The sequence below is a fragment of the Aulostomus chinensis genome, chromosome 8, assembly GCF_037954235.1.
Source record: "Aulostomus chinensis isolate RoL2024-O1b breed Wild chromosome 8, RoL_Achi_v1.0, whole genome shotgun sequence".
Taxonomy (NCBI): Eukaryota; Metazoa; Chordata; class Actinopteri; order Syngnathiformes; family Aulostomidae; genus Aulostomus; species Aulostomus chinensis.
The window spans coordinates 6,816,744-6,843,885 of NC_141327.1; the positions used below are offsets into that span (position 1 = coordinate 6,816,744).

The 27,142-nt window shown below is 42.3% G+C and overlaps 1 protein-coding gene across 1 annotated transcript; it reads left to right on the forward strand.

Moving 5' to 3' along the window:
* The first annotated feature begins 896 nt into the window (after positions 1-896).
* Positions 897-26,781, forward strand: rnf38 (ring finger protein 38). Its single transcript, XM_086210655.1, has 13 exons — positions 897-1,027; positions 1,969-2,635; positions 16,456-16,517; positions 19,951-20,153; positions 20,236-20,617; positions 20,824-20,985; positions 21,293-21,463; positions 21,714-21,896; positions 21,998-22,101; positions 22,217-22,301; positions 22,522-22,643; positions 22,755-22,854; positions 24,228-26,781. Exons 2-13 carry the CDS (start codon positions 2,050-2,052, stop codon positions 24,288-24,290), a joined length of 2,223 nt encoding a protein of 740 aa, XP_086066781.1. The 5' UTR covers positions 897-1,027; positions 1,969-2,049; the 3' UTR covers positions 24,291-26,781.
* Positions 26,782-27,142: the final 361 nt, after the last annotated feature.

A 27,142-nucleotide genomic window follows, 5' to 3' on the forward strand; every position in this document is an offset into this window, starting at 1 on the left:
TGTCTCAGGCGCGCACACACACACACACACACACACACAATACTATATCAACTGTGCTACCTACAAAAACATTATTTACAGCTCTTGTTAGAGAATTGTAATATACAGACTCTTGAACCCCTTCACAAACAGACCTTATTAATTTTCTTGAATACATACTGTGTGGCATGGCTTGGAGAGAGTGTGGCCATCTAGCAAAGGGTCGCCGGTTCGATCCTCACTTCCGCCGATGACCATGTCGAGATATCCTTGAGCAAAATTCTGAACCGCTAATTGATCCTGATGGCCCTGCGACGGACTGGCTACCCGTCAAGGGTGTACCCCGCCTCTCGCCCAATGTCAGCTGAGACAGGCTCTAAAACCTCCCACGACTCTTAATGAAGAAGCGGTATAGAGAATACATGGATGGATAAATACTGGGTCAACATTTCGAGAATTTGTAAAGCAGAAATATTTGAGTAACACAATTAACTTGATTTATGAAAGGGTGTCAAATGATGTACAACTTTTGGAAACACAGCGAATACTTATATCTCCAGCGAAGTTTCAACTCTAGAGGAAACAGATGCAAAGGGTAGGCTTGGTATTTGTAAATAAATAATTTAAAGCCCCTTTTTGCCTGCCTCTCTGCTATCCACAGCTTCTGATTTGACAGGCATTATTAATCAAAGACAGATGCACATCGTATTCATACTACGCATAAATCTTCAACGTATGATCAACTGAATAAAAGTAACACACGTCCATGCCTGATGTATAGCATTTTCTTTTGTTTTATTGCCAGTTAATGGTGTATTAAAAAAAAAACTGTAAGCGCGCTCTAGTTTCAGGGTTTGATTGGACAGGTCTAGTGAAATCCGACTTGAGCGTTGACGGTCTGTCACATTTCACGCTGACACCGAGCGAACACTGAGAGCACACACACACACACACACACACACACACACACACATATACACTCACACTGGGCTCATAATATTTTCGACAGATTCGAGTTAGGAGAACAGTCGAGAAGAGCACATCGAAGGTAAGTCGCTGTAAAACTACTCAAGTCACGGAATTTAGACCTTGTTTCAGCGGTACACCCAGAGGCGGGCTCTTGTCTTTAAATCGCGTTAAATTTAGCCGAGGTTCTTTCTTTGTAATTTTAGATTGATCACTTTTTCCTGTGTTTCTCTGGTGTGCCCCTTCCAGTGGGCAAACCGGACCGGCAACCCTAATTTATTCAATGAAATAAGGTTTAGATAGTTTAAACTCAACACCTTTGTGTTTTATTGTTATTAAAGGAGCAATTTAAAGGGATTCGAGGCGTGGGAGGCTAACAACAGGATTTTTCTCTGTGATGGTCGGTGGAGGAGGAGGGGTTGGTATGGCTTGTCAAGCTAGCAAACGACATTACGCAGACTGGCTAAACTAGTTCAAATTGTCGTCAAAGTGGTCAAAGTTGCTGTAAAGTCCGTTGAGACATAAACACGGGTCAAGGAAAGTAGTCGATAAACCAGTTATGCCCATGCCATTGATATAAGGTTAAATAAACGTTATTTACTGACGCATTTAATATTAGCATGTCCCCCAACATTAGCCTCATGTGAGCTAGCGAATCATGGCTGGGATTTGCGTTCGTTTGTTGTGAACTTTATGCTCAGGCGTATCGTTTTAACTTTACTGTTCCGTGAGAACAGATTACTAATATGTTCTACTCGACGAGCAGACCCGTGTCTGTAGTTAAGTTTAGTTATCAACATGAGATGTCGAGCACATCTCATGAAACAACGTTGTTTAGTGGCTGGAACGACATAGATAAACTCGATGGGGAAGTAGAGTTAGCCAACATAATTTGAAAGTTGCAACATTCACATTCGCACGAATAACTTAATATCTAACCTTTATGTTTAAGTTATGTGATAAATGTGACCCATCGTGCAACTTAACCAATAGCAACTGTTCAATTTTGAATTTTTGAAACAGTGTGTAAAAAGCGTCTTCTTTGAGAGGAAACGAGTGGAAAAACGCAGAAAAGAGGAAACCGAGGAAATCCCCCGAAAGGAAATGCCAATCGCAGCCACTGGACAGCCAACGACTCAGGAGCCTCGAGTTTGCCCCCGGCTGCCCTCCACCCCGGAGCCTGTCCCTAAAGGGACTGATTTATTCGACGAGGCGGGAGCGGCGGAGTCGGCGGAGCGGACAGAGTACGGGGGCGCGGAGGGGGGCAGAGGACTCGGGGGCTATAGTTACAGCCACAGCGGCGCTAGGGGCTTTGTACAGCCCGGACCCACCAACAGCTCTCCGCCGCAGTCCCCAGCGGCGTCCTCCTCTTTTCTCTTCCACCCCCTTCACGCCCACCAAATGGCCATGGAGCCACCTAGGACTCGATCGCGTTCTCGTTCTGGATATTACCAGCAGTACAGTGGTGGGAATGGCAATGGGATTACTGGCAGTGGAGTCATTGGATCTAACCACCAATACCAACAGCAGCAACTACATCCACAACAGCAGCACGGGGCCAGTGGCTGCGCTCCACTCGGAACACACGGCAGCCACTTTGAAAACCAGCAGCGAGCCCCAGGAAGTAACGCCTCTCCGGGCATCCAGAGGCTGTCTTCAGTTCCCGGAGCTCACCGCATCCCGGTAGCAGGTGAATGTCCCCACTTGACATTATCACACATTTTGACAGCATGCCTTATTAGATGAATCATATATTTCATTAGACTTTTCTCTTTGAATAGACATCAAGCAGAAGTCATAGAAGTGAATATGTTCTACCTAGGATCTCAGCCTGTGTATGGGTGAACACATTTGTTGTGTTCTAAATAGAGGAGGTGTTATATGTGTTTGCCACAATGGTGCAGTGTGATTGTGGTTCACTGTTAGCACACTCAGTAAGTGGGTAAATGAACTACAGCAATCTGTTGTGTGGACTGGGGGCGTCTGACACAAATTGAGACACTCTGTAGTTACTTACCCTGAATGTGTATCTTAAGGCATTATGGTTTGTCTACTTTTAGTCAGCTACACAAATATTGATATAGCAAGGTAACAAGCTTAAAGTGTGGATCAGACCCTTCTTTGTCAAACCCAGTATGGTGAGCATGGTGTCTTCAAACCCTCAAAGGAACATTTAAGGAAGGCGCTGCCAAGATATCCAAGGGATTTTTGTATGTGGAGTAGCAGTATGAAGTTAAAATCAGCCCCTCCTGACCTATTCCCCCCAATGGCATGTTTTAGGCACAGTCTTTAAACCAATGGGTGTGAGGGTGGATGGCATTAACTATTAATGATGAGGACAGGTTTTCCAAAGGGACCAAACATGCTGCAATGGTGGTGTGTGAATCACTTAATATTTTGTATATTAACAAATTTAAATTGCCTGAAATCATACTCAAGTAAATGTCTTGCAAGTGTACTGTTTTTCCAAGAGATCTGACAAACTGACAGAATAGGACATGTCATGTTATATTAAACGTTGGACATTTCCTCTATAACAGACATGGCCATTGACTGCTGGGATGTTGTACTCCATATCAGAAAGATGGGTTCAGTTTTTATTAATCACTAGGGTAAGCTATACATCTGTTTGTTCTCTACTGCAAATTAAAACACCAGTGCACACTGGTGTTGAGTTCAAAATACATAGCGCAGTGTGTGTGGGGGGGGTTAGTAAAGCAAGCTCTTGTCTATATTTTTAGTACAGGTATAAACGTAATTGTTTTTTTGTAATTTTGCCAACTCTATACCACTGCATGAAAAAGTATGTAATGTATATAGGCTTCTTCTGCACTGGTGTTGCTGGTTTACTCTGCAATTACCTGGCCAAAATGCAAGTCAGCAACAGGGCTTCTGTGCAACTGTGTTGTGTTTCTACATGTTCTTCAAACAAAGGCAGCAGAAACAAATTAAATAGTTTGTGAGTTTGTAATAAAGGTTGATCAACTGTTACTTTGACCAAAATTAATAGAATGTAAAAAGAGATGTATGGTGCATTCGGGCTATGTCATAATGTGTAGGGTTTAAAGCGATTCACATATAGAAGCTTAAGTTCAAATTCGTTACATGTGATTTTTTTGCTCAAGTCATGGGGATTCTACAAAATAGAGCAAATGATCATGCAATGAAAAGACTACCAAACCTGTCTCACTGCTTATTGAGCAACCTAAGCTTGTCAGACCATAGTAATGATAAACAGCACTTAAAATTATTTTAGTCATAGATGCAAGCTACAGGACTTTTTTTTTTACTGATATCTCCTACAATTGACTTATAATGTCTCTTAAGTTTTTATATTGTTCACACTTCACACATACTGAAAAACATTTTAAATCTGAAAAGAAACATTTATTTCCACAACTTTTGGAAGAGCCTAAAAGTCATATATGTACTATATTGTTTCCTGATTGATGGTGATGAGCAAAGACGAAGAGGTAAAAGCTAAACTGGACAATCAGTCCAATAATGACATTAAAAGTGGCCAATATCTGCATATACCTATGACGTGCCAATTTATTATGCATCCCCACTTGGTTACATCAGGGTTCATTCCTTTGGCTGACAATTCGACTTCACAGTGAAATTCAAATCAGTTTCATGGTTTTTAACTTTATGTCAATAAACACAAAATTGATTATTAAATCACACAGGTGAGGAGTAGATAAGGTTTGAAAATTTTCAACTTGGTGAAAATTAACGCACATGTAATAAAATGACTTCAATTGAAATGTACCAGTACTAATCAGAATTGTTTTACAGGACAAAACAGGTACACCTGTTTGGTTCAAGAGTACCTGAAAGTTAAAATATTATACTTTTTTATTATTTCTTGCGATGCTAAATAGGGTAATTTTGGCTTTGAAAGAGAAAACACATATCAAACTCAGTTGAGGCTTGTTGGGTCCACAGATTTAGTAAAGATGTGTGCCAGAGAGAGTGAGCAATTGTATGTGTAGACTGGAATTACCTGTCGAGATGAGTGAGAGAAAAAAAAAAAAAAGAAAACAGCTGCTGAACACCATCCATCGTCGTCTTCCGCTTATTCCTTACTAGTAAGAGTCGCCGGGGGGGGGGGGGGGGGGGGGGCTGGAGCCTATCCCAGCATCTACGAGCGATAGGCGGGGTACACCCTGGATAGGTCGCCAGTCCATCACAGGGCCAACATACAGAGACGAACAACCATTCACACTCACATTCATACTTACGGTCAATTTAGAGAATCAATCAGCCTAGTCCCCAAATTGCATGTCTTTGGACGGTGGGAGGAAGCCGGAGTACCCGGAGAGAACCCACGCAGGCATGGGGAGAACATGCAAACTCCACACAGAAAGATCCCGTGCCCAAGCCGGAACTCAAACCCGGAACCTTCTTGCTGTGAGGTCACAGTGCTAACCACTGCACCACCGTGCAGTCAGCTGCTGAACACATAAGCTTAAAATGACTCCTTCTGGACCTGCTACCTATAGGTTGTCCAACAATGTGTTTGATGTAGTTTGTTGTATGGATGTACTAGTTATCAGTGAAATCCTCTCGTGTGACACAAAAGCAAGAACCTTGTCATGGAAAGATGAAGACGTAATATTTTGATTCCTTTTTTTTGTGTGTGTGGCTGTTTTACTATTTCAGTTGAGAAAATTTAACTAGTTGTAGAGAAGAGTTAATTGGTGTGCTGTGACCTATGACCCAAACTGTCGTAGTAGCTTGACTATGACATATAGGATAGTTCAGATCAGTGGGTAGTATGATTGTATTGTATTTCCATTGTTTTAGTAGTTCTCAAAAATACATCATATAATGAATTCATACAGCAGTTTCTTTATTTTTTACAGAAACTCTTATTTGGAATAATTTAAAATGAAATATTCTCTTTGAATTTGGCTGACTGTCCCTTCCCAACACCAGAAACACACACACACACACACACACACACACACACAGATTCTTGTGCTAGTCACCTGTGCTGCCAGGAAAGCTAATGATATCCTGGATTCTTCAACGCATGTCCTTAGTTGTTTATTCAAACTCTTTTAGCCCATTTTGTCTTTGCGCCTTGTCCTTTGATGCTTGTCTCATACAGTTGGTGACACACAAATGTTTACTTTCTTCTTTTTGATAATCTATCTCATTAACAACTTGCTTGCTTTGCCTATCATGTTGGGAAATTAACATTTGGGGGTAAAAAAGACTTCTGAACATGTCTGTGAAGCTGAGACAGAAATGTAGAAGGACTAACTGTCCACCAAATGCTTCTAAGTGCTGCCAAATTTGTCCAATTATATAAAAACACAATTTGTAGCAGTTGGTATCCCATCCTGATTTTGGCCCAACTGTGTCACAGTTATGTCCTCTATTGTCACATTCATCTCTTCCTCCCCTTTAGATCAGTCAGCCCTTTCCATACCCCCAATGGTCCATTTTCTGTGGCCTCCTCCCTCACATTGGTCTAATGGAAGGATCGTTTTAATGGATTGCCCAAAGCAGCAGAGGGACACACACTCAGGCCACTCTACCTTTTCCCCTCCACTTGTTCCTGTCATCTCTGTCCTTCTGTTTGCAACAGCAGTGGAAACATGCACTCTGTTTTTTTTTTTTACTTTTCTTTCTCTTGTCACCTAGGCCACCCCTCTGGGTTGACTGCAAAAAAAAAAAATCTTTTTAGGTTTGGTTCACCAAGTAGCAGGGGTTCCCCTCATCCCTCCATATAAACAACTACGCTGTCACTTTGGTCAGCAAGGGAAAATCCTTAGGGTACAGGCAAGTGACCTCACATTAGCCCCAGGTCCAAAGGATGGGCTCTGATCTGGTTTGTGAAAAAAAACACTTTGAAGGCAGACTGGGAGAATGAATGCCAAAGGTTACGAAAAAAAAAAAGCCTTAAGCCTATAGGGAGACAGGAAGAGGGGGCTAAAGAACTGAACAGGAAGTGCTGTGCATGAGCTTTAGGAGGGTTAGGGGCACAGAGGAAAAGAGAGTATGCAACTGAGCCAAATTCTAAAAGGCAAAAGGAGAATGTTAGCCAGTTAAATGGAAATTGGCTTTTGGGAGACAAGGAAAGCACAAGTTTTCTTGTATGCAAAGCACAGAGGATGCACGCATCTCCCACATACAGCAGAAGAGTGTGCAGCCTTTAATGGGTGAATTGTAGTCAGAGAGATGGAAATTATTGGTTAAGAGGCACTACAACTGATGACTGAAGTACAGAGGAAGAAAATCTCAGTCTAGGTATCAGTTTGTCTCAGGACATTGGCCCTCATTTACCAAATCTATGCACAACAGGAAATGGGCGCGCATTCGGCATGCGATCAGTCTCACGCAAATCAGTAGGGCTCGCCAACAACCCATATCTTTTGATTATTTATGCATGTCATTTTGAGATGCAATAATTGTGTTTTTCTTGGCTGCTTCCTTGGTTTGACCTGCTAATACTAATTTTTGCTGATTCCAATTTTCTGTCCAATAGCTATACTAGACAGAATATAAAAAAATATCAAATTTCCTTCAATTGAACTTTTCATTATTACAGAAAATATTCCTCTTGCAGTAAGCTTTATGTACTCATTATTCACACTAAAGAACTTTCTCACTGACCCTGAATTTCCACAAGGCATGGTTGCACTGCCTTCCGGCTGAGCTGCTGGACGCCCGGTCCTCCACACAGCTGCAAATTCCAGTTGCCCCCCAGTTGTGTTAACAGATTCTGCCTATTTGGTCTTTGTCGCTTGATTTATGTGTTTCTTTCATGTGTACGTATTGTATGTGTTTTATATGTTATTGTTTTTAGGTCTGTTTTTGCGATTGGAGGCATGCATATGATGTTTTATTTTGAAAATTTACTGGATATATATATATTGTGCCATTCATGTGGAGATTTCCTGTCTGATTTGGGTTTTGCAAATGGGTGGCCCATCCATCCACATTGTAATTGCCACTGTTCCTGGTGAAGTGGCACACCGTGGCAAATGCCTGGCAAGGAATTGGAAACAAAGTGACACTGATTACTGGTCAGCAGTCAAGCCTGGCACGCCAAAAAACAGGCCGATTCCTGTCCCTGGCCCGGTGATCGGTGCATCCCTAATGTCATTAGTAGTACTAGCCTGATTTTTTTTCACTTAATGAATAAACATTTGGCTGCATCTGTGAATACCTTGTTACTATGTGCTTGGCTTGCAGATAATGGTGCTGTTACACTGACATTTTGCAAATAAGTCTTCATTTGTTTGGTACCTAAAACCCCAAGTACAAAGATATTGTATTGAAAAATACAGTGAATAAAAGCTGTGAAAATACTACAAGGAGGAAAAAAAACAATTCAGCCAGGGTAGATATACTAATTGTAACCACTGACTGTTTTTTTCTTTTAAGTACATTTTTATTATCTTCTTTATATCTTAGTTTTATGTATTCTATGCCCATAAAACCGCAAAGCACCATAAATAAACCTGCCTTATCTATTAAGAAAAAACATCAGGGGTATTTGTAAATTAAAGCAGCGTAAACAACATATAAACCTAAAATATAAATAATAGACATAACAAATTAGATGACCATAAGGAGATGAAAAGTATGATTGAATATTACATAAGTTTGACTTTTAAAAATGTAGCCATTACAGTACATTATTTTGTGAATTTCACACTTAATGTGATGATACTGGAGCTGTCAAAAGAGGAAATCCCATGAATGCCATGAGTGAGATGCTGTCTTCAAAACTCCTATAAGCATTTACGACACTTGGCCATTGCAGAGTTGGCAACATGGCCAACTCTTGCTTTTCTTTGTCTTCCCAGTCTTCCCAGTCTTATTTCAACCTCCACTTGTTTTTTTTAATGTTAAAATCTGTCTCATCCCACCTTAGCTTTTAGTTGTTTACTTACATTTTGATTTTACCCTTTTGTATCTTTTGTATGGGCGGCATGGTGGTGCACACAGCAAGAAGGTTCTGGGTTCGAGTTCCTGCTCGGGCACAGGATCTTTCTGTGTGGACTTTGCATGTTCTCCCTGTGCCTTCGTGGTCTCTCTCTCTTTGGGGACTTGGCCAATAGAATACTCTAAATTGACCATAGGCGTGGCCATGAGTGTGAATGGTTGTCTGTCTATGTATCTTGGCCCTGCAATGGACTAGTGACCTTTCCATGGTGTACCCTGCCTCTTGCCTAAAACCTGCTGGGATAAGCTCCAGCCCCCTGCAGCCCTTACCAGGATGAGTCTAGTCTCCATTTGCATGTCTTTGGACTGTGGGAGGAAGCTGGAGTACTCAGAGAGAACCCACGCAGGCACAGGGAGAACATGAAAACTCCACACAGAAAGATCCCATGCCCAAGCCAGGACATGAACCCTGAACCTTCTTGCTGTGAGGTGACTGTGCTAACCACTGCACCACCGTGCCGCCTAGTTCAAACAACATTTAGCATAATCTACTTCTCAGCTGTCCTTCCATATGCTTTGTGTGCTCAGAACTGGAATTTATTTAATGTATAGTCAAATACATTTGGCATGTCTATGCTAGATCACGCGTTTCAAGGAAAAGTTGCATGGTGTTAAAGTACCTCTGCACAGTTCATGTAATGTTGATATGGATTTTGGCTTCCTACAATTGAATGAACATGATCAATAGCTCCATTGACATTTAAAATTGTGTTTCACTCATGGAAAACCCAGTTGTATATGTGCTGTTTATGGAGTGAGTGTTAGTAGTTTGACCATTGGGAGGAGGTCAGGAGAGCAATATCAAGGCACAGCTAGGGCCAGAATGAATCAATGTGCTGCTTTTGTGCTTGCATCTTCTAATGACTTGAGAAGGTCTCTTTCTTTCTCTGCAGAACATGCATGATTTTTATCATCTTATCATCTTTTACCAGTTTGTAATAAGTCAGCACTAAGCCCTGATGCACACATGGTCTAAGTTAGTCATTATGATAAGAAATGGCATGACACGATTTCAGGAGTGAATAAAAGATTGAAAACGTAAATCCAACTGCAGTGCTTCAGGAGAAGAGTCACAGCAAGGCCAAGGTATGTGATTTCGGATATCGTAGCAGATGGAGAAGTTGCAGAGCAGCGAAGGGTTTACATGGGCCCTAAATAATTGTAGCCTGCAAAGAAGTTGCTAAAAATGTCATCGTAGGTGCCACATATATTTTCCAACTTTTTTGTCCTTTGCCAATCACACCTATGAAAATTAGGAAGTATTGAATTTAAAATTTAAAGTTGGCCACTTTTTTATAGATGTTGTTTGAGTGATAGTGGGCATTTAAATTGTATTGATGCACAGTGTCACTATAAATCAAATTTTTCTAACAGTGTATTTTAAAGGAGTTGAGATCCAAGTTCAGGGGCAGCACGGTGGTGCAGTGTTTAGTACTGTTGCCTCACAGCAAGAAGGTTCCGGGTTCGACCCCAGGCTCCCAGCCCCAGCCCAGGCACAAGGTCTGTCTGTGTGGCATTTGCATGTTCTTCCTGTGCCTGCGTGGGTTCTCTCCGGGTACTCAAGCTTCCTCTCGCAGTCCAAAGACATGCAAGAGGGAACGAGGTTAATTGGTGACTCCTAATAGACCATTAAGTGTGGCTGTTAGTATGAATGGTTGTCTGTCTATATGTGTTGGCCCTGCAATGGACTGGTGACCCGTCCAGGGTGTACCCCACCTCTCGCCTGAAGGCAGCTGAAAATGGATGGAGATCCTTGTTAGTGGGCTTTTGATTTATAATGCAATGAGGGAATTAAGAATTTCTTCCTCGAGATGAGGGGATTAAAAGCTGAAATGTGTGTCGCGTGTATATATCCATGCACCTGTACTGACTGGATATACTTTTTTTTTTTTTTTACCTATTGCCTTGGTGGGGAGTGATCAAAAAAGGGACTGTCTCTGAGGTATGCACACATGGAAAATTGAGAAATAAGACACTGTATATTTGCTGTTGATGCAGTGTGAAGAAGCTCACAACAGGTAAAGTAAGGGGAAAAAATGTGAAATACTGATTATTTTGGTAAGATCTGTTGACTGAAACATCAGTCGCTACTAATCTAATCATGTAATAGTTTTTAGAAAGTGCTGTTGATTGCAGTAGAACTAAATAGGATGTCATTGTCAGATAGATAGTTGCAGCCTACATAAACTAGTGCAGTAGATGGCTTGCATGAGTTCTAAATCTCAAATTCAAATGTACAATGCTTGTCAAGCTCATTGTGATTGGTCGGACAAGGAAGTATCAGTGGAGGGTCATGGGGAGTAACCGAACAGTGAGCAAGAAATGAAAGGGCCGTAAAACAAAAATATGTGTCACTTTTTTGGGTTCTTTCTGTTAATTGACATTCGGTTAAGTATTAAGTACTGTTGCATGCACACATGATAAGTTCACATGCATTTTCATTTTGGTAGACTGGGATGTATAAGCAGGTTTAAGGATTAATCATAAGGCGCAAACTTGATAAAAGACTGCAGCAGTTAACAGAACTGTTAATAAGATAATGAGAAAGATAAATAAATGAAGGGCAATGAAATGGGAGGGGTGTTAGAGGGTGTGAATCAGGTAATGGCTGGTCTGGCGTTGCATACAGGCCTATTTTAAGCTCATATGCCACTTTGTTACTCCACTCTGCTTTAAGCAATAGTGTGAAGTGTGCTGTGACGTGTTTGGAAGGTGGGGTTATATGAAAATGCATACATGTGAGGGTTTGTCATATTCCCATGCATAGCATTCCTATACACGTTTAGTGGACATGCTGTAACTCGCTGTTTACTGTTGATCTTTTTTGCCAACTATTAAGCTGGTGATGGGTGAAGTAATTTTTTTTTCTATCAACCGTTAACTCTCTCGAATTACTAATTATCTCCCTCCTTGTTCTGTATCAGCAATAGAGAGGAAGAGGTAGTTCAATGTAGTGGGGCAATGGAGATCGCGGACAGTGATGATGCGATAGGGAAAAAGAGGAAATGTGGATGCTGTGAGATAAAGCGGCAGGAATATTATGGGAGAGGGGCAGGCCAGCAGATAGGGAAATGGATTGGTGGCAGGGAGGGATGGTGATGAAGTGATGGAGAGTGTGAGGAGGAGGAGGAGGAGGAGGATGTGCGAGTAGGGTGTCTGAGCAGAGTGCAGAGGGGGGAGAGAGGGATGAGAAAGGGAGGAGAGGTGGAGGAAATGGATAGAAATAGCTGATGCACTCCCAGGCTTACACAAAATCAATAGCAGTCAAGAGGGGAAGCCACAACCCCCACCCTGCTATCTATCCGATTCTCTCCTGCTCTGTTCTCTCATCCTCCAAGGTTCTCTCCTTCCAGTCCTCTTCCTTGTGTTTTTTCCTCCCCTCTTTATCTTTTCCTGTATCCCTTTTCCTCCTCAGTCCTCACCCTTTCATGTGTATTTTCAACCTTGTCCTCCAATTCTGCACCTCCACTTTGCACTCTTCTTGTCCCTGACAGTTTCCATCCCTACCCCCCTTCACACTCTCCGCCTATCACTGTTCTCATCTTTCAATCCCCCCCCCCCGTTTTCTCATAGTAACTCAGACAATGTCATTAGAATCAGGGCCAGATAATGTCTGGACTGGTCAATGTGAAGGGTTTGGTACCATTCACGTTTGAAACGATTCATTACCTTCTTTCAGTACTTTTTTTTTGAGAAATAAAGATTTAATACAAAAAATAAGTCTAAACTTCTGAATTAAAGATATTTTGTACTTTCAACCTTGAACACTCCACAAAATAGAAGCGATCCCTACTCATTTACTCTGGGAAACTCATCGATTCTGGTGGGGTGAGGCGGCCCAAGCCAGGCTAAAGGGAGCAGCTCTAGGTTGGGTTGACAGTTTAAATCACTGAATTGTCAATCAAAGCAAGAGTTTGTAAAGACAAATTACAAACAAAAAAACAACAAGCTATTTACCTGTCAAGTCACACAGTGAAGTTGATGCTATGTTGTCATTATCCACAGGTACATTCTCTCTTGTGACGCTGGTTGCAGACAATCTGCAAGCGCTCCTGCTAACTGCGGGTGTGCTGCTAGTAATACCAGCTAACACTACTGCTGGAAATGTTAGCTTTTAGCCTATTGAACTGTGAATTTGTTGGCTTTTAAATATATCTGGGGTTTCACCAGTTGCTTCTGTGTGTTCAACTGCGTTTGACTAGCCATTATTGCTCTCTGTTGTAATAGCTGCAGGGTGTGATGTAATCATACTCATGGTGTGTTGCATTCCTAGACAAATCAGAAAGTCTTGCCCTCTCTATTTCTCACCCTTTTCTCATAGTTGCCATGGTGCATTCAAGTACTGGAATTTCATACAGAGTCATTGAGTGTAAACCAATTCAGTCAGTACCCTTAAAAGTTGCGAAGTTGGTATTATCCCCTCTCATGTCCGATTCCTCCTGACCAACTAGAGTCCCTTTCACACCGCATCGAAAACGTGGATAAACACGAGTGTTTGGGCACTCTGAAAGGGTCCACTTGGCATTTCGACCCGTGTACACCGGCCCTCCAAGCGACCTGGGTGTTTAGCGGCTCGGCTCAATTCGGCTCAGCTTGCCTGCAGTGTGAAAAAGGCAACCTGCATTGTCTCAGGTTTCCCACAACCTTCCTGTCGCATTCTGATTTTGTCACTGTGCCGCCTGTCAGGCTGTCATTGTGGAAGCTCCGGGGGGAAAAAAAAATTGGGATGGGTTGTGCTGCGAGAGCTGCTCGCTCAGCTCTCAATAAAGTTTTGGTCCACTGCCATAAGATCAGTCTTCTTGTTGATGTCCTCGAGACTCTATTTCGCTCCTTTTTTTCCCCCAAACAATTGACATGTGTATGATTTTAAGTGAATTAGTCTATGCTTGGGAATTCCCACCAATTGGGGAACCCTGATGTGAACTGCACAAGTGTGACCGTGTTTATAAACAACTTGTATGGCGATCTTGCACATCATTTTTATTGATCATGGCAGCGCACTGGCAAGATCATGAAGTCCGCGAGCTGCTCGTCATCTGTGGTGAAGAGGAGATACTGAGGCAGATTTCTGGAACCGTAAGGGACACTGTGATTTATGGGAACATCGCCGCATTTTTTAGACACGGCGCACTTTTATGTGTAATGATGATGTTGTCAGCGCAATGACACAAGAGAGAAAAACACAGGCACGCCGCCCTCACAGCGGGAGCTCAGACCCGTTTTTGCTGGAAGCTTGAATGTGCCCTAATACTGAGCAAATGCGGGTACAAAAACCCGCTTTGGCACGTGATGCTTAGGTGGGACATGCATTAGACAGAAGATAATTTTAAAAGTTAAGTTTTGTTTTTTGTCAGAAGTTCATCATGTGGTCACAAAAAAGTTTGTCTGGCGACTTCTACACTTGGGTGTATCAGCAGAAGTTCCTAAATGTTGTCATCTCTCCTGTTGGATATTTTCCTTGACATCTTTGTTATAATGACCCTTCTTCTTCACCCTTTTTGTGTCCTGGTTTCACAACAAAGTAATCAACATGACCACTTGAGCACTGTGAATATTAAAGTCCATGTACTGAGTTTGGACAACTTATTGTCTAAGGAGTTGGCTGGGGAAAATCTGTCCCTGTCCAACTGATTGAGACATTGGTGTTCTCACATACATCTCCTCTGGGTAATGTCTAGATAAGTTGTTGCTTGCAGTGCATATGTGAAACCAGCTCAAGACGAATGGCCCTGTTCAGAGCTGGCATGTGACCTGAATGATGCAATGGCAAGTGGTAGCCTGTGTACTAGGGCTGTGCCATATCATTTCATTCACAATAATACTGGTATAAATTTTGAGATGAGAAGAGTGCCATATCATAATATAAACTCTGGCTGAATGATGATATATCCAGAACGCACATGCCTGTGTGTTTAGAAATGGAAATATATATTTTAGGATATGCGGGTGTAATGAAATTTGATTCATGCTATGTCAGTATAGTATAATGCGGTGTCACTGTTATTGCTGCTGCCACCTCCTTGTGATAAGAGATGCACATCAATTTGATAGTCAGCAATAAGCGAGTGGTTTATCAGAAAAGGGTGAAAACTTCCACTTGGCTTCTCTTTATTGTCATGGATAGCTTTATTGCAAATGTCTCTGAAATATTGTGATATAATAAGTCCCTATTGCCCTCACCCTCAAGCTAGCATCTGTATACTAAATGCAAGTTGTTCAATTTTTGTTTTCTTAAAGATAATATTGTCTGAATAGGTGCTCATTCTAAAGATTTCCATATTCTTTGGTTATTTGTATGGATACAAATTTTAAGTATACTTGCCGAAATCCACTATTTGTCTTTCTTGGAGGGCCACAGCATAGAGGCTGTGCTGTGTGTAATGTGCACTGTGTGTGCAGTTTTGTTAGTCCAACAGAGGACATGATGTCATCGAAACATATTAAACCCCTTTTCTAGCTTCTGTGTTGAGCTCTATAGAGTGACTCCAACTGAATGACTCGTCTCTGACTCAATTTACTGGACTCTCTGACTCTGTGCAAGTGAAACCATATTTGGGGAGAGAGCTAGAGTTTTGGCTATTGTGATCACTGAATGAGTGAGGTACTGAAGAGTGCTATACAGTCAAGTGAGTTGAGCAGTGCTCGTCACAAATCATGTCTTTGAAAATAGCCTTTTAGCTAGTCTTCATTACATTTATGTAAGCTTTATGTACCTAAATCTTTTCAATGCATTTATTTTGACTGCTCTAGGGAGTCAAGTATGAGAGAAAAGGATTGAGGAATGCAGTGGTGACCCCCCCCTTTTTTTTCTTTGTTGTCAATCACAGCTTTTCTTCAAAGAGGGAGGCTTTAAGCAGCAGAAAAAACGGCAAACAAAAGTCGTGAGGTGAAAATGCTTTTTTTTAAAAGGGGGGGCATTTATTCCATTTTATTTAGGCGTACTTAATCTCTATCGTAAAGGTAGCCTTGTCTGGAGTGCCCTTGGGAGTCTGTACCCTTGGAATGTATACCATTGCCACCATCTGTGATGAGGACGTCCCCAGCTGAAGACTTGCCTATGAGAAAGGGAAGCAAAAGCCAGAATAAATTGCAGACAATAAAAAGATGAAAGGATTGTGGGAAAAACAAAAGAGTAAGTGTTAGTTTTGATGCAAGTAGCAGTATCATTAGAAAGCTTCTTTAATCCTGGATTTTGTGTGTGTGTGTGTGTGTATGTGTGTGTGTGTTCATCTACTGTCTCGAATGTGAGACAAGAGTATCCCATATGTGTTTTGATCACTTTTGTGCTGTACATGGTCAGTACCCCTCCTCACAAATGTTGTTTTTTGCCTTTGTGTATTAAAGTCAAGTTGCATGGAAACAATAACAACAAAGGGATTAAAAGCACTCTCGTGGAGATAAACGGGGGACTCCCCACAGTGACTATCAGTGTTGCATCAATTCTTTGTGTTGGATCGTGAACAACATGATAAAATCTAACTTATGTTGCAACATGTTTGTCGTGACCCTTTTGATATATTCTGTTCTTTCACTCTCTTTTTTTAGGGGCCTCAGGTGGGTCTTACCACTGCCACCCAGATCATGCCTATGGAGAGGAGAGTGATAAGGTAAGCTACACAGCTTTATGGCATTTATGTTCACAAAACTTTAGAAATGTCTAGAAATGAGCATCTGTGTTTCAGATACAATTTAGAGTATAGAAGGGTACTTCAGAAATCAAAGTCATACCTATGAGTGAAGGCCTGGGTTAAAGCATGAAGATCAAGTGCAGTTCTGTGGAGAAAGAGAGGAGGGGTGCCAGGATGCTGAGGAAGGTGTTGCTGAAAGCTTGGAGGGAGATAGGGGTGGGAGGGAGAGGAAGGACAAAAACAAGGAGGGGGTATTGCTAATGATTTCACCTCCAGCTGTGGGACTTGGTTAGAGTGTGAGAAATGGAGGGAGAAGTGAGGGAAGGAGGGGAAGGAAGGGAGGAACAGTGGCAGAGGAAACAAAATGAGCTTTGAAATCACGTTGATGGAAAGAAAATAAGTGGGGGAGGGAGGGAGAAGTGTTTGTTGGAAGAACGTCTCCAAATATTAATGAATCTGCAAGAGCAAATGGCCGTATTTGTTCAATGTGTGGTATCCACACCCATGGACTGTTATTAGAGGAACCTGAGGCAGAAACTGGCTTTGGTGCTATTTCTTAGGTGTGTGTTTGCATGCATCCTGTGGGCTCAGCCCTCTCTTTATTTTGGTTCACAGCAATGACAGGGAGGACACTGTAGCTGCTGGCCACAGCTGCTCTATGTAAGCAAGTGTGGACATAGAGTCAAATTCAACATGGTAGGGTGTGACTGTTCTCCTGCTTGACGATATCTGTCCTGCCTTGTGTTTGCTCTCACTGCATGTGGATAGAGTGAAAAGGAGTGTGTGTGGTCCCTGCAAGGCGAGCATTGCAGAATGTGCTGTAATATCAGCCATAGTGCAGTTCACAATGTTTCTGGGCCTCGCTGGAAGTCACGGTGTGTTTCGAGCTTTTGTAGCAGTCAGCAGGTTTTTTTTCTGCAAATATACTGGCTTTCTGGTTTTAGTAGAAACACATCAGACTTCGATGTTTGTGTGTTCGTAATAAGCATTCTCTTGAAACACATTAAGTCAAATTGCAAGAACACAACACACACACACACACACACACACACACACTCCTTTGTCTGACACAGCCTCCCTCCTTTCCCCTAATGTGGTTAGACAGGCCCATCAAACTTTCATAGTAATGGGCAATAGTGTACATGCGTTAAGACAGACTGTATGTGTGTGTCCTGACTAAGATCCTCTTTTCATGTCCCCTCAGATTTTAGACCAGAGTCTTGGACTGGACAAACAGACATAGAAAAAAGGGGGTGGGTTTAAAAGGAGAAGGGGACTGTAGAGGGGTTCATCTTATCTGACGGATAGAAGGGGTGGGAGAAGGAGGTGTGTGTATGTGTGTCACAGGGGGAAAGAGGAAATGTGTCAAGCATGGGATGGAAGAGGCTGGTTTAGAAATGAAAATGGGCACAGTAGATGTCCCAAGGGTTTTGTGGTTGGGGCGAGGTTGGTAGAGTTTGCGGGGTCAGGAGAGAGGGGGTTGGTACTGAGTGAAATGGTGAGGTTTCAGGGTGGGGGGAGGATTGCTGGTGCCCTTCATCTTCTGTAGGGCATTGATAGCATGTGTACTCTCCAGCTTGTTTCTTTGTTCAGCCTCAATTTCAAAGTAATTGAAATTTTAAATACCCAGGATGATGCTTTGAAGGGGTTTGGATACTCACTGGTAACAAAAATATGTATGGAGATAAAATTCAGACGAGTGATGTGTGTAGCCCCTCACTGGGACCCAAATTTGCTCTGTCATTTAAGGTCTGGTGTGCCTTAAGGCTCCTTTAAGCCTCATCCCTCTCCAGACTCTGCCCGGCCACACTCATTAACACTACTGCATTTTTCCTCTCCCTTTCTCTTGCCTTCACTCACTTCTTTCCTATCATGTCGTCAACCCAGGTCAAGAAGAAGTCATTGTTTGTCTTTTCTAAAGCTGGCTGAGCTCAGGTCAAATCATGTGGCACGAGAGAGTGATAGTCATTACAGGGCAGCCCTTAAGTTGAAATACATATTCAGGTTTGTAAGAACGAAGTCTTTAGTAGTTATTGTTCTTTATATGCTGTAGAACTCAAACAGTGGCAGCTGTCGATGTGTGACTGGACTGGCACTTGTCTGCAGGCATTTCCATAACTGTTTGTGTGTGTGTCTCTGAAGCCTGCTCTCCAGCTGTTTCCTGTTAGCTATCACACTGCTCTCAAGGTTGCTGAGCTTTGTTTGTGTGTGTGTTAAAAGTCACAGCCGCTGAGTCATTTTTATCCTATTCTAACGACGTTCCTCTCCCGCAAAGAGGGTAGGTAGGATGAAGCATGGATCAGCAAGTAAGGGGTGGGGTTGTTGAGATGACAATTTAGCATAATTTTTAAATGGAAGTATAGTTTCCTTTTCAGAGATAAGTGAAAGTAGTATAAGTGTACATATACTGTCCACTGAAGCAGTGGAGTGTTACAGTGCTCGGGGGTTTAGCCATGGATGTAAGGAGAAAGCTCTCTCCATCATGGTCCTTGTCCAAAGCTTACGTTCACATATGAAATATACTAAGCATTTGTACTTCAGCGAAAGCATTCAAGAGTAGTTTCTTAGTCCCAGAGTGAATTTCTCTCATCACAAGTTATTTAAGTCAAAGATAGTAAGTCATAGTCATCGGTTGGACCTCCATAATGAAATACAAAATATTTTGAAGTACAATTAATTGGTAATTAGACATAAAAAAATCCATTTAAGACTGTGAAGCCCACCAAGTAGTAAAGTACTAAAGTAGCCACCACTAAGTTGTCAAGAGAACAGATGCTCAAAAATAATTTTGAGCTCATTGATAAAGTAATGAAGTATTTCTGCTCTGTTCCTGTCACAACTGCACATATGGGAGAATGAGTAAAGGTTGACACACAAGCGTGTGCGTTCTTGCCTCACTGAGTGCCAAGTGTTAGAGTCACTGCCTGACAGTAAGTGCAGTGACTCACTGATGAGTTTGTAGGATCGGCACAGAGCATAGTCGATCCAAACCTGGATGACTACATGTTGCGTATGTGTGTATCATTGGCAGTGTTACAAAGTATTTATCAAGCCTTCCAGTCAAGGGTGTGTGTGCATGACTCGCATATGGGCCTGTGAACGCTTGTCTTGTGTTTGAATTTCCTCTATACAAGAGGAAGTGACTTTGAACCCTGAGGATCTCGGAGGACTGATGGTGTAATAATCTCTCTTTCGCACACATCAACACACCTACTGTACATATAAGACATGTAAGAACACACACAGGAAATGCCATGTTTCACAAAGGAACATGTAATGCAGTGGTATGGATTGTAGGCCAGAGACACTATAGAGCACAGAGAAATTGATTTATTTGATACCAGTGCGATGGGTCACTAAACACGATACATCCCCTCTGTCCTCCTCCACTTTTCCACCCCTCCCTCTTCAGAGCGAGGAAAGCCCCAGTCCAAAGCGCCAGAGGCTGGCCAGTCAGTCAGTCTTGGAACAGCTAACCTCATCTGCTCCCCCACCATCTACGCCTTCTCCCCCCATCCGCCCATGGGAGTCGGGACCCCCAAGTCGGAGGCCACCTCACCCCCACACCCTCTACCATCAGGAGAGATGCCTAACCCCTGCACGGCACAGACGCAGGTAAAGCTGTTCCTTGATTTATATATGCTGTTTCTCATATGTTTACGTAGGTTCTCAAATTCAACATCTGTATCCCCCCCAGCCCCCCAGCAAGGCGTCAGCGTGGTCGTCTCTCCAGACCCACTCGTCACTTGCCACCCCATCATCACCCCTCCACCCAAGGCCCTGCACCTCGCCTATCACCCTCTGAGCTCCAGGATGAAAACTACCACCACAACCCACATCCTACAACACATCAGCCATACCCAACACATACCCCCAGTGCCTACGGTCAGCCCCCAACTCATGGAAATGGGGGAGCAGGTTCAGAGGAGCCCCGGGCTTTCCACCCCCCCACCTTGTCCCCACAGCTCATGCACCCGGCAGCACACCACCACCATCACCACCATCATCACCATCATCAACAACAACATCATGCAACACAACAGCAACAAGGAGCCATGGTCATGGACCTGCATGAGCAGGTATGGTTGAATTACATGTCATGATGCTTAGAAAGGAATGTGTGTGTGTCAGGTTGTATGTTTGAAAGTAGTGGGGACGCTAAATTGGTAGGGAGTGTTAACTTTCTTAGCTTCTAGCTTTCAAGATTCCTGATTTGTTGAGAGTTTGCCAGCCCAGCTCGCTTCTGTTTCGAATTCATCCGAACCGCATTGTAATTTGTCTCCAGCTCCAGCAGGGCAGTGTACCAGTCTCCTACACTGTGACCCCAGTGGCTCCTCATGGCCTCACAGCACCTCTTTGTAGCAGTCAGCACCTTCCCCCAACCTGTTCCTCACAACATGTCCCTGCCTGCAGTGTGGTCTTCAGCACTGGACAACACTACCACCCGGTAAGAACAACATAACAGTGTGTCGTCAGTGTGAGTGTGTGTGGGTTGGTTTGTTTGCCACAAGTACACTTTGTGCTGTACAGTCTTTCCTATGCATCCTAAAGAAAAGGAATGTGCTCAAGTGGGACAAAAGCAGTGGAGGACCCGTAGAACATTCTCCTCCTTGAGATGGCCTGTTAATTCTCACAGTAGAGGCTTGCCACCTTGTGGCAAGACATCGCACATTACAACCTCCACAGAGAGAAAACATACCACCAACATTTTCTGCTTTGTCTTGTACCTATTTTCCAATCTCTTCTCTTTCCAGATGCTCCAGGCATGTTCAATGCAACATTTACCAGTGCCCTATGCCTTTCCCTCACTGCTGTCCAGTGACCCTCAGTTCTTGCTCCCCCCCCCACCCCACATCTCTCATCACCCACCGCACCTTCACACACATGGACAGTTCTTGCCTTTCCAGACGCAACAGCCTCGATCGGTATGTGTATCATTTACTTTGGTATGCAAGGTTGTTTTTCTTTACGATGCACTGAGCCAGTTACCAAATATGGTTGTCCTAGAACATTTTTCATCATGTCAAACGTGTACTGACAATTTTTGTAAATGTAACATAATTGAGATTTTACACCACATACAAAATTTAAATATCAAATTTAAACTTTCTGCCCTACCTTGTTTGATCACCTTAATTTATGTGTCATTAATGATAATGTACGTATTTTTTCCAGCCTTTACAGAGGATTGAAAATGAGGTTGAACTCCTTGGAGAGCAGCTTTCAGTTGGTGGAGGCTTTAGCTACACCCACCACCACCACCATCATCACCACCAGCCTCCTTCCACACTTCCACCCTCCACACCACTCCAGTTCCTCTCGCATCATGACCCCCTGTCGCCGGAGCTCTTTACAGTGGTGAATACTGCCACTGAATGATACATTTGTTGGCATTTTACTGTGTGATTGTGATAAAAATGGTGCAATAAATTTTCCTTTCTCCATTCCATCTTTCGCAGCCCTACCCACACTTCATGCCCCGGCGATTTACTGGCCGCCGTTACCGGTCTCAGCAGGCTGTGCCCCCTTCCCCCTACCACCCCAGCTTCCTGCCTTACTTCTTGTGAGTGTTTTTTACCTGGTATATGTGGGAAATAATTAGGGTAATCAGTGCTGGATTGAAGAATGTCTCGTTAACAAATGCAAGACCAAATAGTGTGTTTCTTGTCTTCAACTAGGTCCATGCTTCCAGTCCCCCCAAATGTAGCTCCCACAATCAGTTTAGAGCTGGATGTTGATGACGGAGAGGTGGAGAACTATGAGGTAGTGCAAACTACTGTCACAACACTAAACCAAAGATAATGCTAGCTCATGGTTGTGCATTGCATTAACACCTGACCTTTGGTCTTGTTTATAACTGCACATTTTTTATAAATCCTATTGTTGCATGCCATTTTTGGTAATTATTAGCACTTGAATTATGGATCCCTCTGCCTTACCTTATCAGGATCAGTCTTCTTAACCTGTCTGTATGAAATTCCAGGCCCTTTTGAACCTGGCGGAGCGTCTTGGTGAGGCCAAACCACGCGGTCTGACTAAGGCAGATATAGAACAGCTTCCATCATATAGGTTCAACCCCAACAACCATCAGTCTGAGCAGACACTGTGAGTACATTTCTGATTTAAGTAGTGCTTTTGTCCAATGTGTGGTTGTTTGATTTAGATATTTCTGCAACAGACATTGTAAAATGGGACCAACCCTGCTTTGTCTTACAGATGTGTGGTGTGTATGTGTGACTTTGAGTCTCGCCAGCTCTTAAGGGTCTTGCCCTGCAATCATGAGTTCCATGCCAAGTGTGTAGACAAGTGGCTTAAGGTGAGTAGATGTGTTCAGGTATTTGCAGTTTAAATGTATCACACCAGAAACTGATTTAGAATTCATGCAGGAAGCATGGTTTTGGATGTGAGACATACGGTCATATTCATTCTTCACCAATGTAAACCATCCAGCCATCCAACCATTATCAATACCACTTATTCGTTAAAGGTCGAGTGAGGGCTGGAGCCTATCCCAGCTGACGTTGTGCGAGAGGTGGGGTTCACCTTGGATGGGTTGCCAGTCCATCGCAGGGCCGTCAGGAGCAATTAGGGGCTCAGTATCTTGCATGGTCACCGGGGGGGGTGAGGATTGAACCAGTGACCCTTCAGTTGCTAGATGGCCACTCTACCTCCGAGCCATGCCACCCCTTCCAATGCAAACCTCGGGCCTATTTAAGTGATCTACTTAACCATGTGGTTGGCGGATCACGCCAAGTGTTTCGGATGTCTTAATCCTCTTTTTGGTATTTAGAGGGTGTTTAATTAGAGCACAAACCACATAGCAAAGAGGCAGTCTTATACACCTAATTATTCATTAGTGTGTTTTGGGTGTGACAACAATTGATCCAGTCTGAGTGCTACATGTCATTCCCTTCAAAGCCCAGGTTGAGCAAGGACCTAGTGTGTAGCTGTTTTTGGTGGTGCATGCTTTTCAACTCGGTAGAAGCGAGAGCTTCTAATCTGAAGAAACACACCTCCTCGTGTGTTAGGTGAAGGCACCCTCACGTTTTATGTTTATATAAGGGAGCAGCAGGCATCCACTAAAGCCATCGGAGGTGAAGAAGGCGAGCCGGTGGCAGCCAGTATTTTCACATTGTTGGTATCAATATAACCGCACTGCAAAGTTGTTAATCTGTTTAGGGCAGCCATTATACCACCACTTCACACATAACACTGTTGACCAAAGAGCAGCCTCTTCTTGGTGTCAGGTACAAACAAATTTCTGGTGTCCCTAAATAACAATGTGCCTTGGTTGCACCAGACCATGGCTCATTCATATACTTAAGCACCTGCCAGCACAGGCACAACGCAAGCTTATTTGCTAGTTAAAGGGCACTTGGTGTGAAAACGTCATTTTAGCCAGCTTGAAACAAGCTTGATTGCTTGTGCTATGGTTACAATAGGGCCCTTGGTGTCAGTGGTGTGCTGGAGGTAGGGCAGGCAAGGAGTTGGTTCAGCTTACAAACTTCTAGGGTTTAATTTACTTTTGCATAGGTTTGAGAGCTACAGAGAGCCACATCATTAGATCACTCTGTAAAATGAATGATTCTGAATCTGAATTCAGGAAGAATCTATGATATAATAACAGGTACCAGCAATATTTGAATATTTAAGGTATAATTGTTAACGATCATCTAATTTTCCTTCCAGGCGAACCGTACCTGTCCAATCTGTCGAGCTGATGCCTCTGAGGTCCAGCGGGATTCTGAGTGACCTCCTACCCAGATCAACACCTGCAATCCTTCACTCTATTCTTGTTGCACCAACCAAACCATGAACTTCTCTCCTTATATCAAACACTCAAACGTCATGGGACCAGCACTCCTTAGTCCTTCACTCCACAGCATTTAGGGTGTTTTCTTTGATTGTCTGTACATGGACCATGAGGCCCCCATATGACTCTGCCTTCTACTCATGGTGACTCATATCCATGAATGACATTTGAAACACACAGCAGACATAAGTACAAGAATTGTTTCAAACTCATTTTCAGCCCTTCCAAACTGATGCATTCCGTTTAGTCTTCCACTTGATGGACAGGAAAAGACCTGTTTGAAAGGCTTCAGCATAGCCAACAAATCGCGAGGGAAAATAGGCAGTCCAAAGATAAGTTCACTGGTATTATTCTGGCATTGAAGAAGGTCTCCCATTGTTGCTTACAGGAACTGTCCTTTTCCAGACTCACAATATATTTTTTGACTCTGTATTTGCAGCATTCCTGTGTGTGAGAGCAGTCTGTATGGTGTGAAACAAAATGCAACAGTGAAATATATACTTTATTTTCTCTATATAAGAGTCTGTGTGTGCGTGTTGCCTGTGATATTTATACAGTGCATGTGGTACAGTGCATCAGATTGATTTCTACTCGCTTGAGGTTAAGGATAACTTCAGACTGTTTGTGAGGCCACCCAACAATTCAGAGTTATTCTAGGATGTGTGTTTTCAGAAACCAAAATAAACAATCTTAACTTTTGGACCAGGAAGTCTTCTAGAGAATTTGATGAACTTGTTTCACATTGTTTTTTGAGTCTTAGTCTTACATTTATAACACACTGCACAAGCTTGACTTCTTCAGTCAATGTCTACCCATCAACATTGTTTTTGTCACAGCGTATATGATTGGAGGCTTCATCGTGATACAGGTTTTTCCTAGCTTAAAGGAAAAAGATCAGGACTGCATTTCTCTGTCTAGGCACATCATGTGAATACAGCTGCATCTTTCAGAGCCGCCTGGGATGGTGCCAAATATTTGTTAATTGAAAATGTGACCAAAATGTTTCAGTCACATGGGAATAAGGTTTTGAAATTGTGTTTCTGTTGACGTGTTGTACACAAGCAGCTTTTTAAACCGTATTGGCAAATATACCTGTGATATTTTTGCCATCTAAATGTACTATTTTTAACTACTTTGAAATGCATTAAATAGCCCTACAGGGTTGCGTTGAGTACTTACAGTGTACCAGCACATTAAAATGATAATTCACCCAGAATTATGCTTTGCCTTTCAAATATTCACAAACACAATTTCCCCTGTGCATGACTTTTTAGTGAGTCCAGAATTCTGAAAACTCAAGCCACCTATTTTTTTCCTGGAAAATGATGGAAACTGACAAACAAAAAAAACCTGTCCGACATGTTTACAAAGTATTGAAAGCATCCAGTAAAATCCGGGTTTTCTTTACGCTGTCATATTTTGAGTAATCAGCTTTCATTTTAGTTAAAAACAAACAAACACTTGCAGATTGGTGCAGTAATGAACGAGTGTGGACAGTGACCAGCTTGTACACTCAGTTGAACTTAATCTTGCTTATTGATGCTTGCACTGAACCAGAGGTGTCGTCACTGCTTAGAGTACAAATTGATGTTGTGGGAATTTTTTTCCTCTTTTTAGTCAGTCTCCAATTAGTTTCATGCTGCATATCAGGGCCTGATGTTTTCTGTCCTCTGATTTCGCCAAGAAGTCATTCAGAGTGGAATAAAAGTTTGTTTGTTTTTTTAGTTGAGTCACTGAAAAGCAAATTACACTTTTTGGATGAAATATCGCTTTTATCTTTTAATATTCTCACAGCACAACTTAGTTGGTATTTTGTATCAATATGACAGTTAAACATCAGCCCTGCAGGGACGAAACTGTGTTGTGGGACTTTCAGCAAGGCGCCGGCAAGGATGCCTTTTTTCAAAGTTGATTTCTTCCTGTTATGACTGCACAATATTACTGCATCAGACAAAGCTGTTCTTAAGTGTTGTCTATACAAAGGTTATGCCGATGCTAATGGAGGGAAATTAAATATATTTTCCTTGGGGTTAAAGGTTCTAAAAATGACTGTATGCATCCATCATGTCATGTTGGACAGTTTTGTGTTGCTTGGTACACTAGCAATTACCTCAGTCCCACTTTGTCTTTTCAGAGAAAGGCACAACAAGTATGAAATGTTCTTACCGAGTTATTTTACTAATCTTTTTCCATGAAAGTTGTTTGGGTGTTTTGCTGACTTACTCTATGAAACTCATTCAGTGGTGTCTTGGTGGTTTCATTATGTATTATATCTGTAACCAAAATCATTTGAAGGCCTGTTATGATGATATGAAAATTTTTAACAAACATTTGTACATTTTGTATGAGAGTTATTACTAGTTATACTTTATTAAGTAGTGCAATGATTTTTTTAATCCCTTACCTCGTCTTTTGGATTTCAAAAGCTGGTTCAATAATAAATGTATAACATCCTCTTCTAAGAAATTGTGTTTTCACTTCTTTTTACTGTTTTAACTGTGTCCAGTCCTTGTCTAATGCTTCTTTCTGTGAAGCACAAGCATTCGTATATTGGATATTTCAGACGCATTGGTGGAAGTGTAGCATTACTGTTTTATCAGTACTACACCGTACTGTAGTTCTCAGTTTTTCTCTGCCTGTACGGTTTGCCTGATTGCATTGAATTTTTGAATGTGAGGAGTCAAAATATATATATCCAGAAAGACGTTTTCATGATTTCAGTCAGCTTGGTCAAATAAAAGTAGTGGGAATACAAATGGATGAAATTAAATTGAGAGGGTTTGTACTTACT

Bases quoted from the DNA above. Each gene is read 5' to 3' on its own strand.
- rnf38 (XM_086210655.1), top strand. From the start codon at position 2,050: ATGCCAATCGCAGCCACTGGACAGCCAACGACTCAGGAGCCTCGAGTT. The intron at 20,986-21,292 runs GTAAGAACAACA...TTCTCTTTCCAG, and splicing joins CTGGACAACACTACCACCCG to ATGCTCCAGGCATGTTCAAT. The intron at 21,897-21,997 runs GTGAATACTGCC...CATCTTTCGCAG, and splicing joins CGCCGGAGCTCTTTACAGTG to CCCTACCCACACTTCATGCC.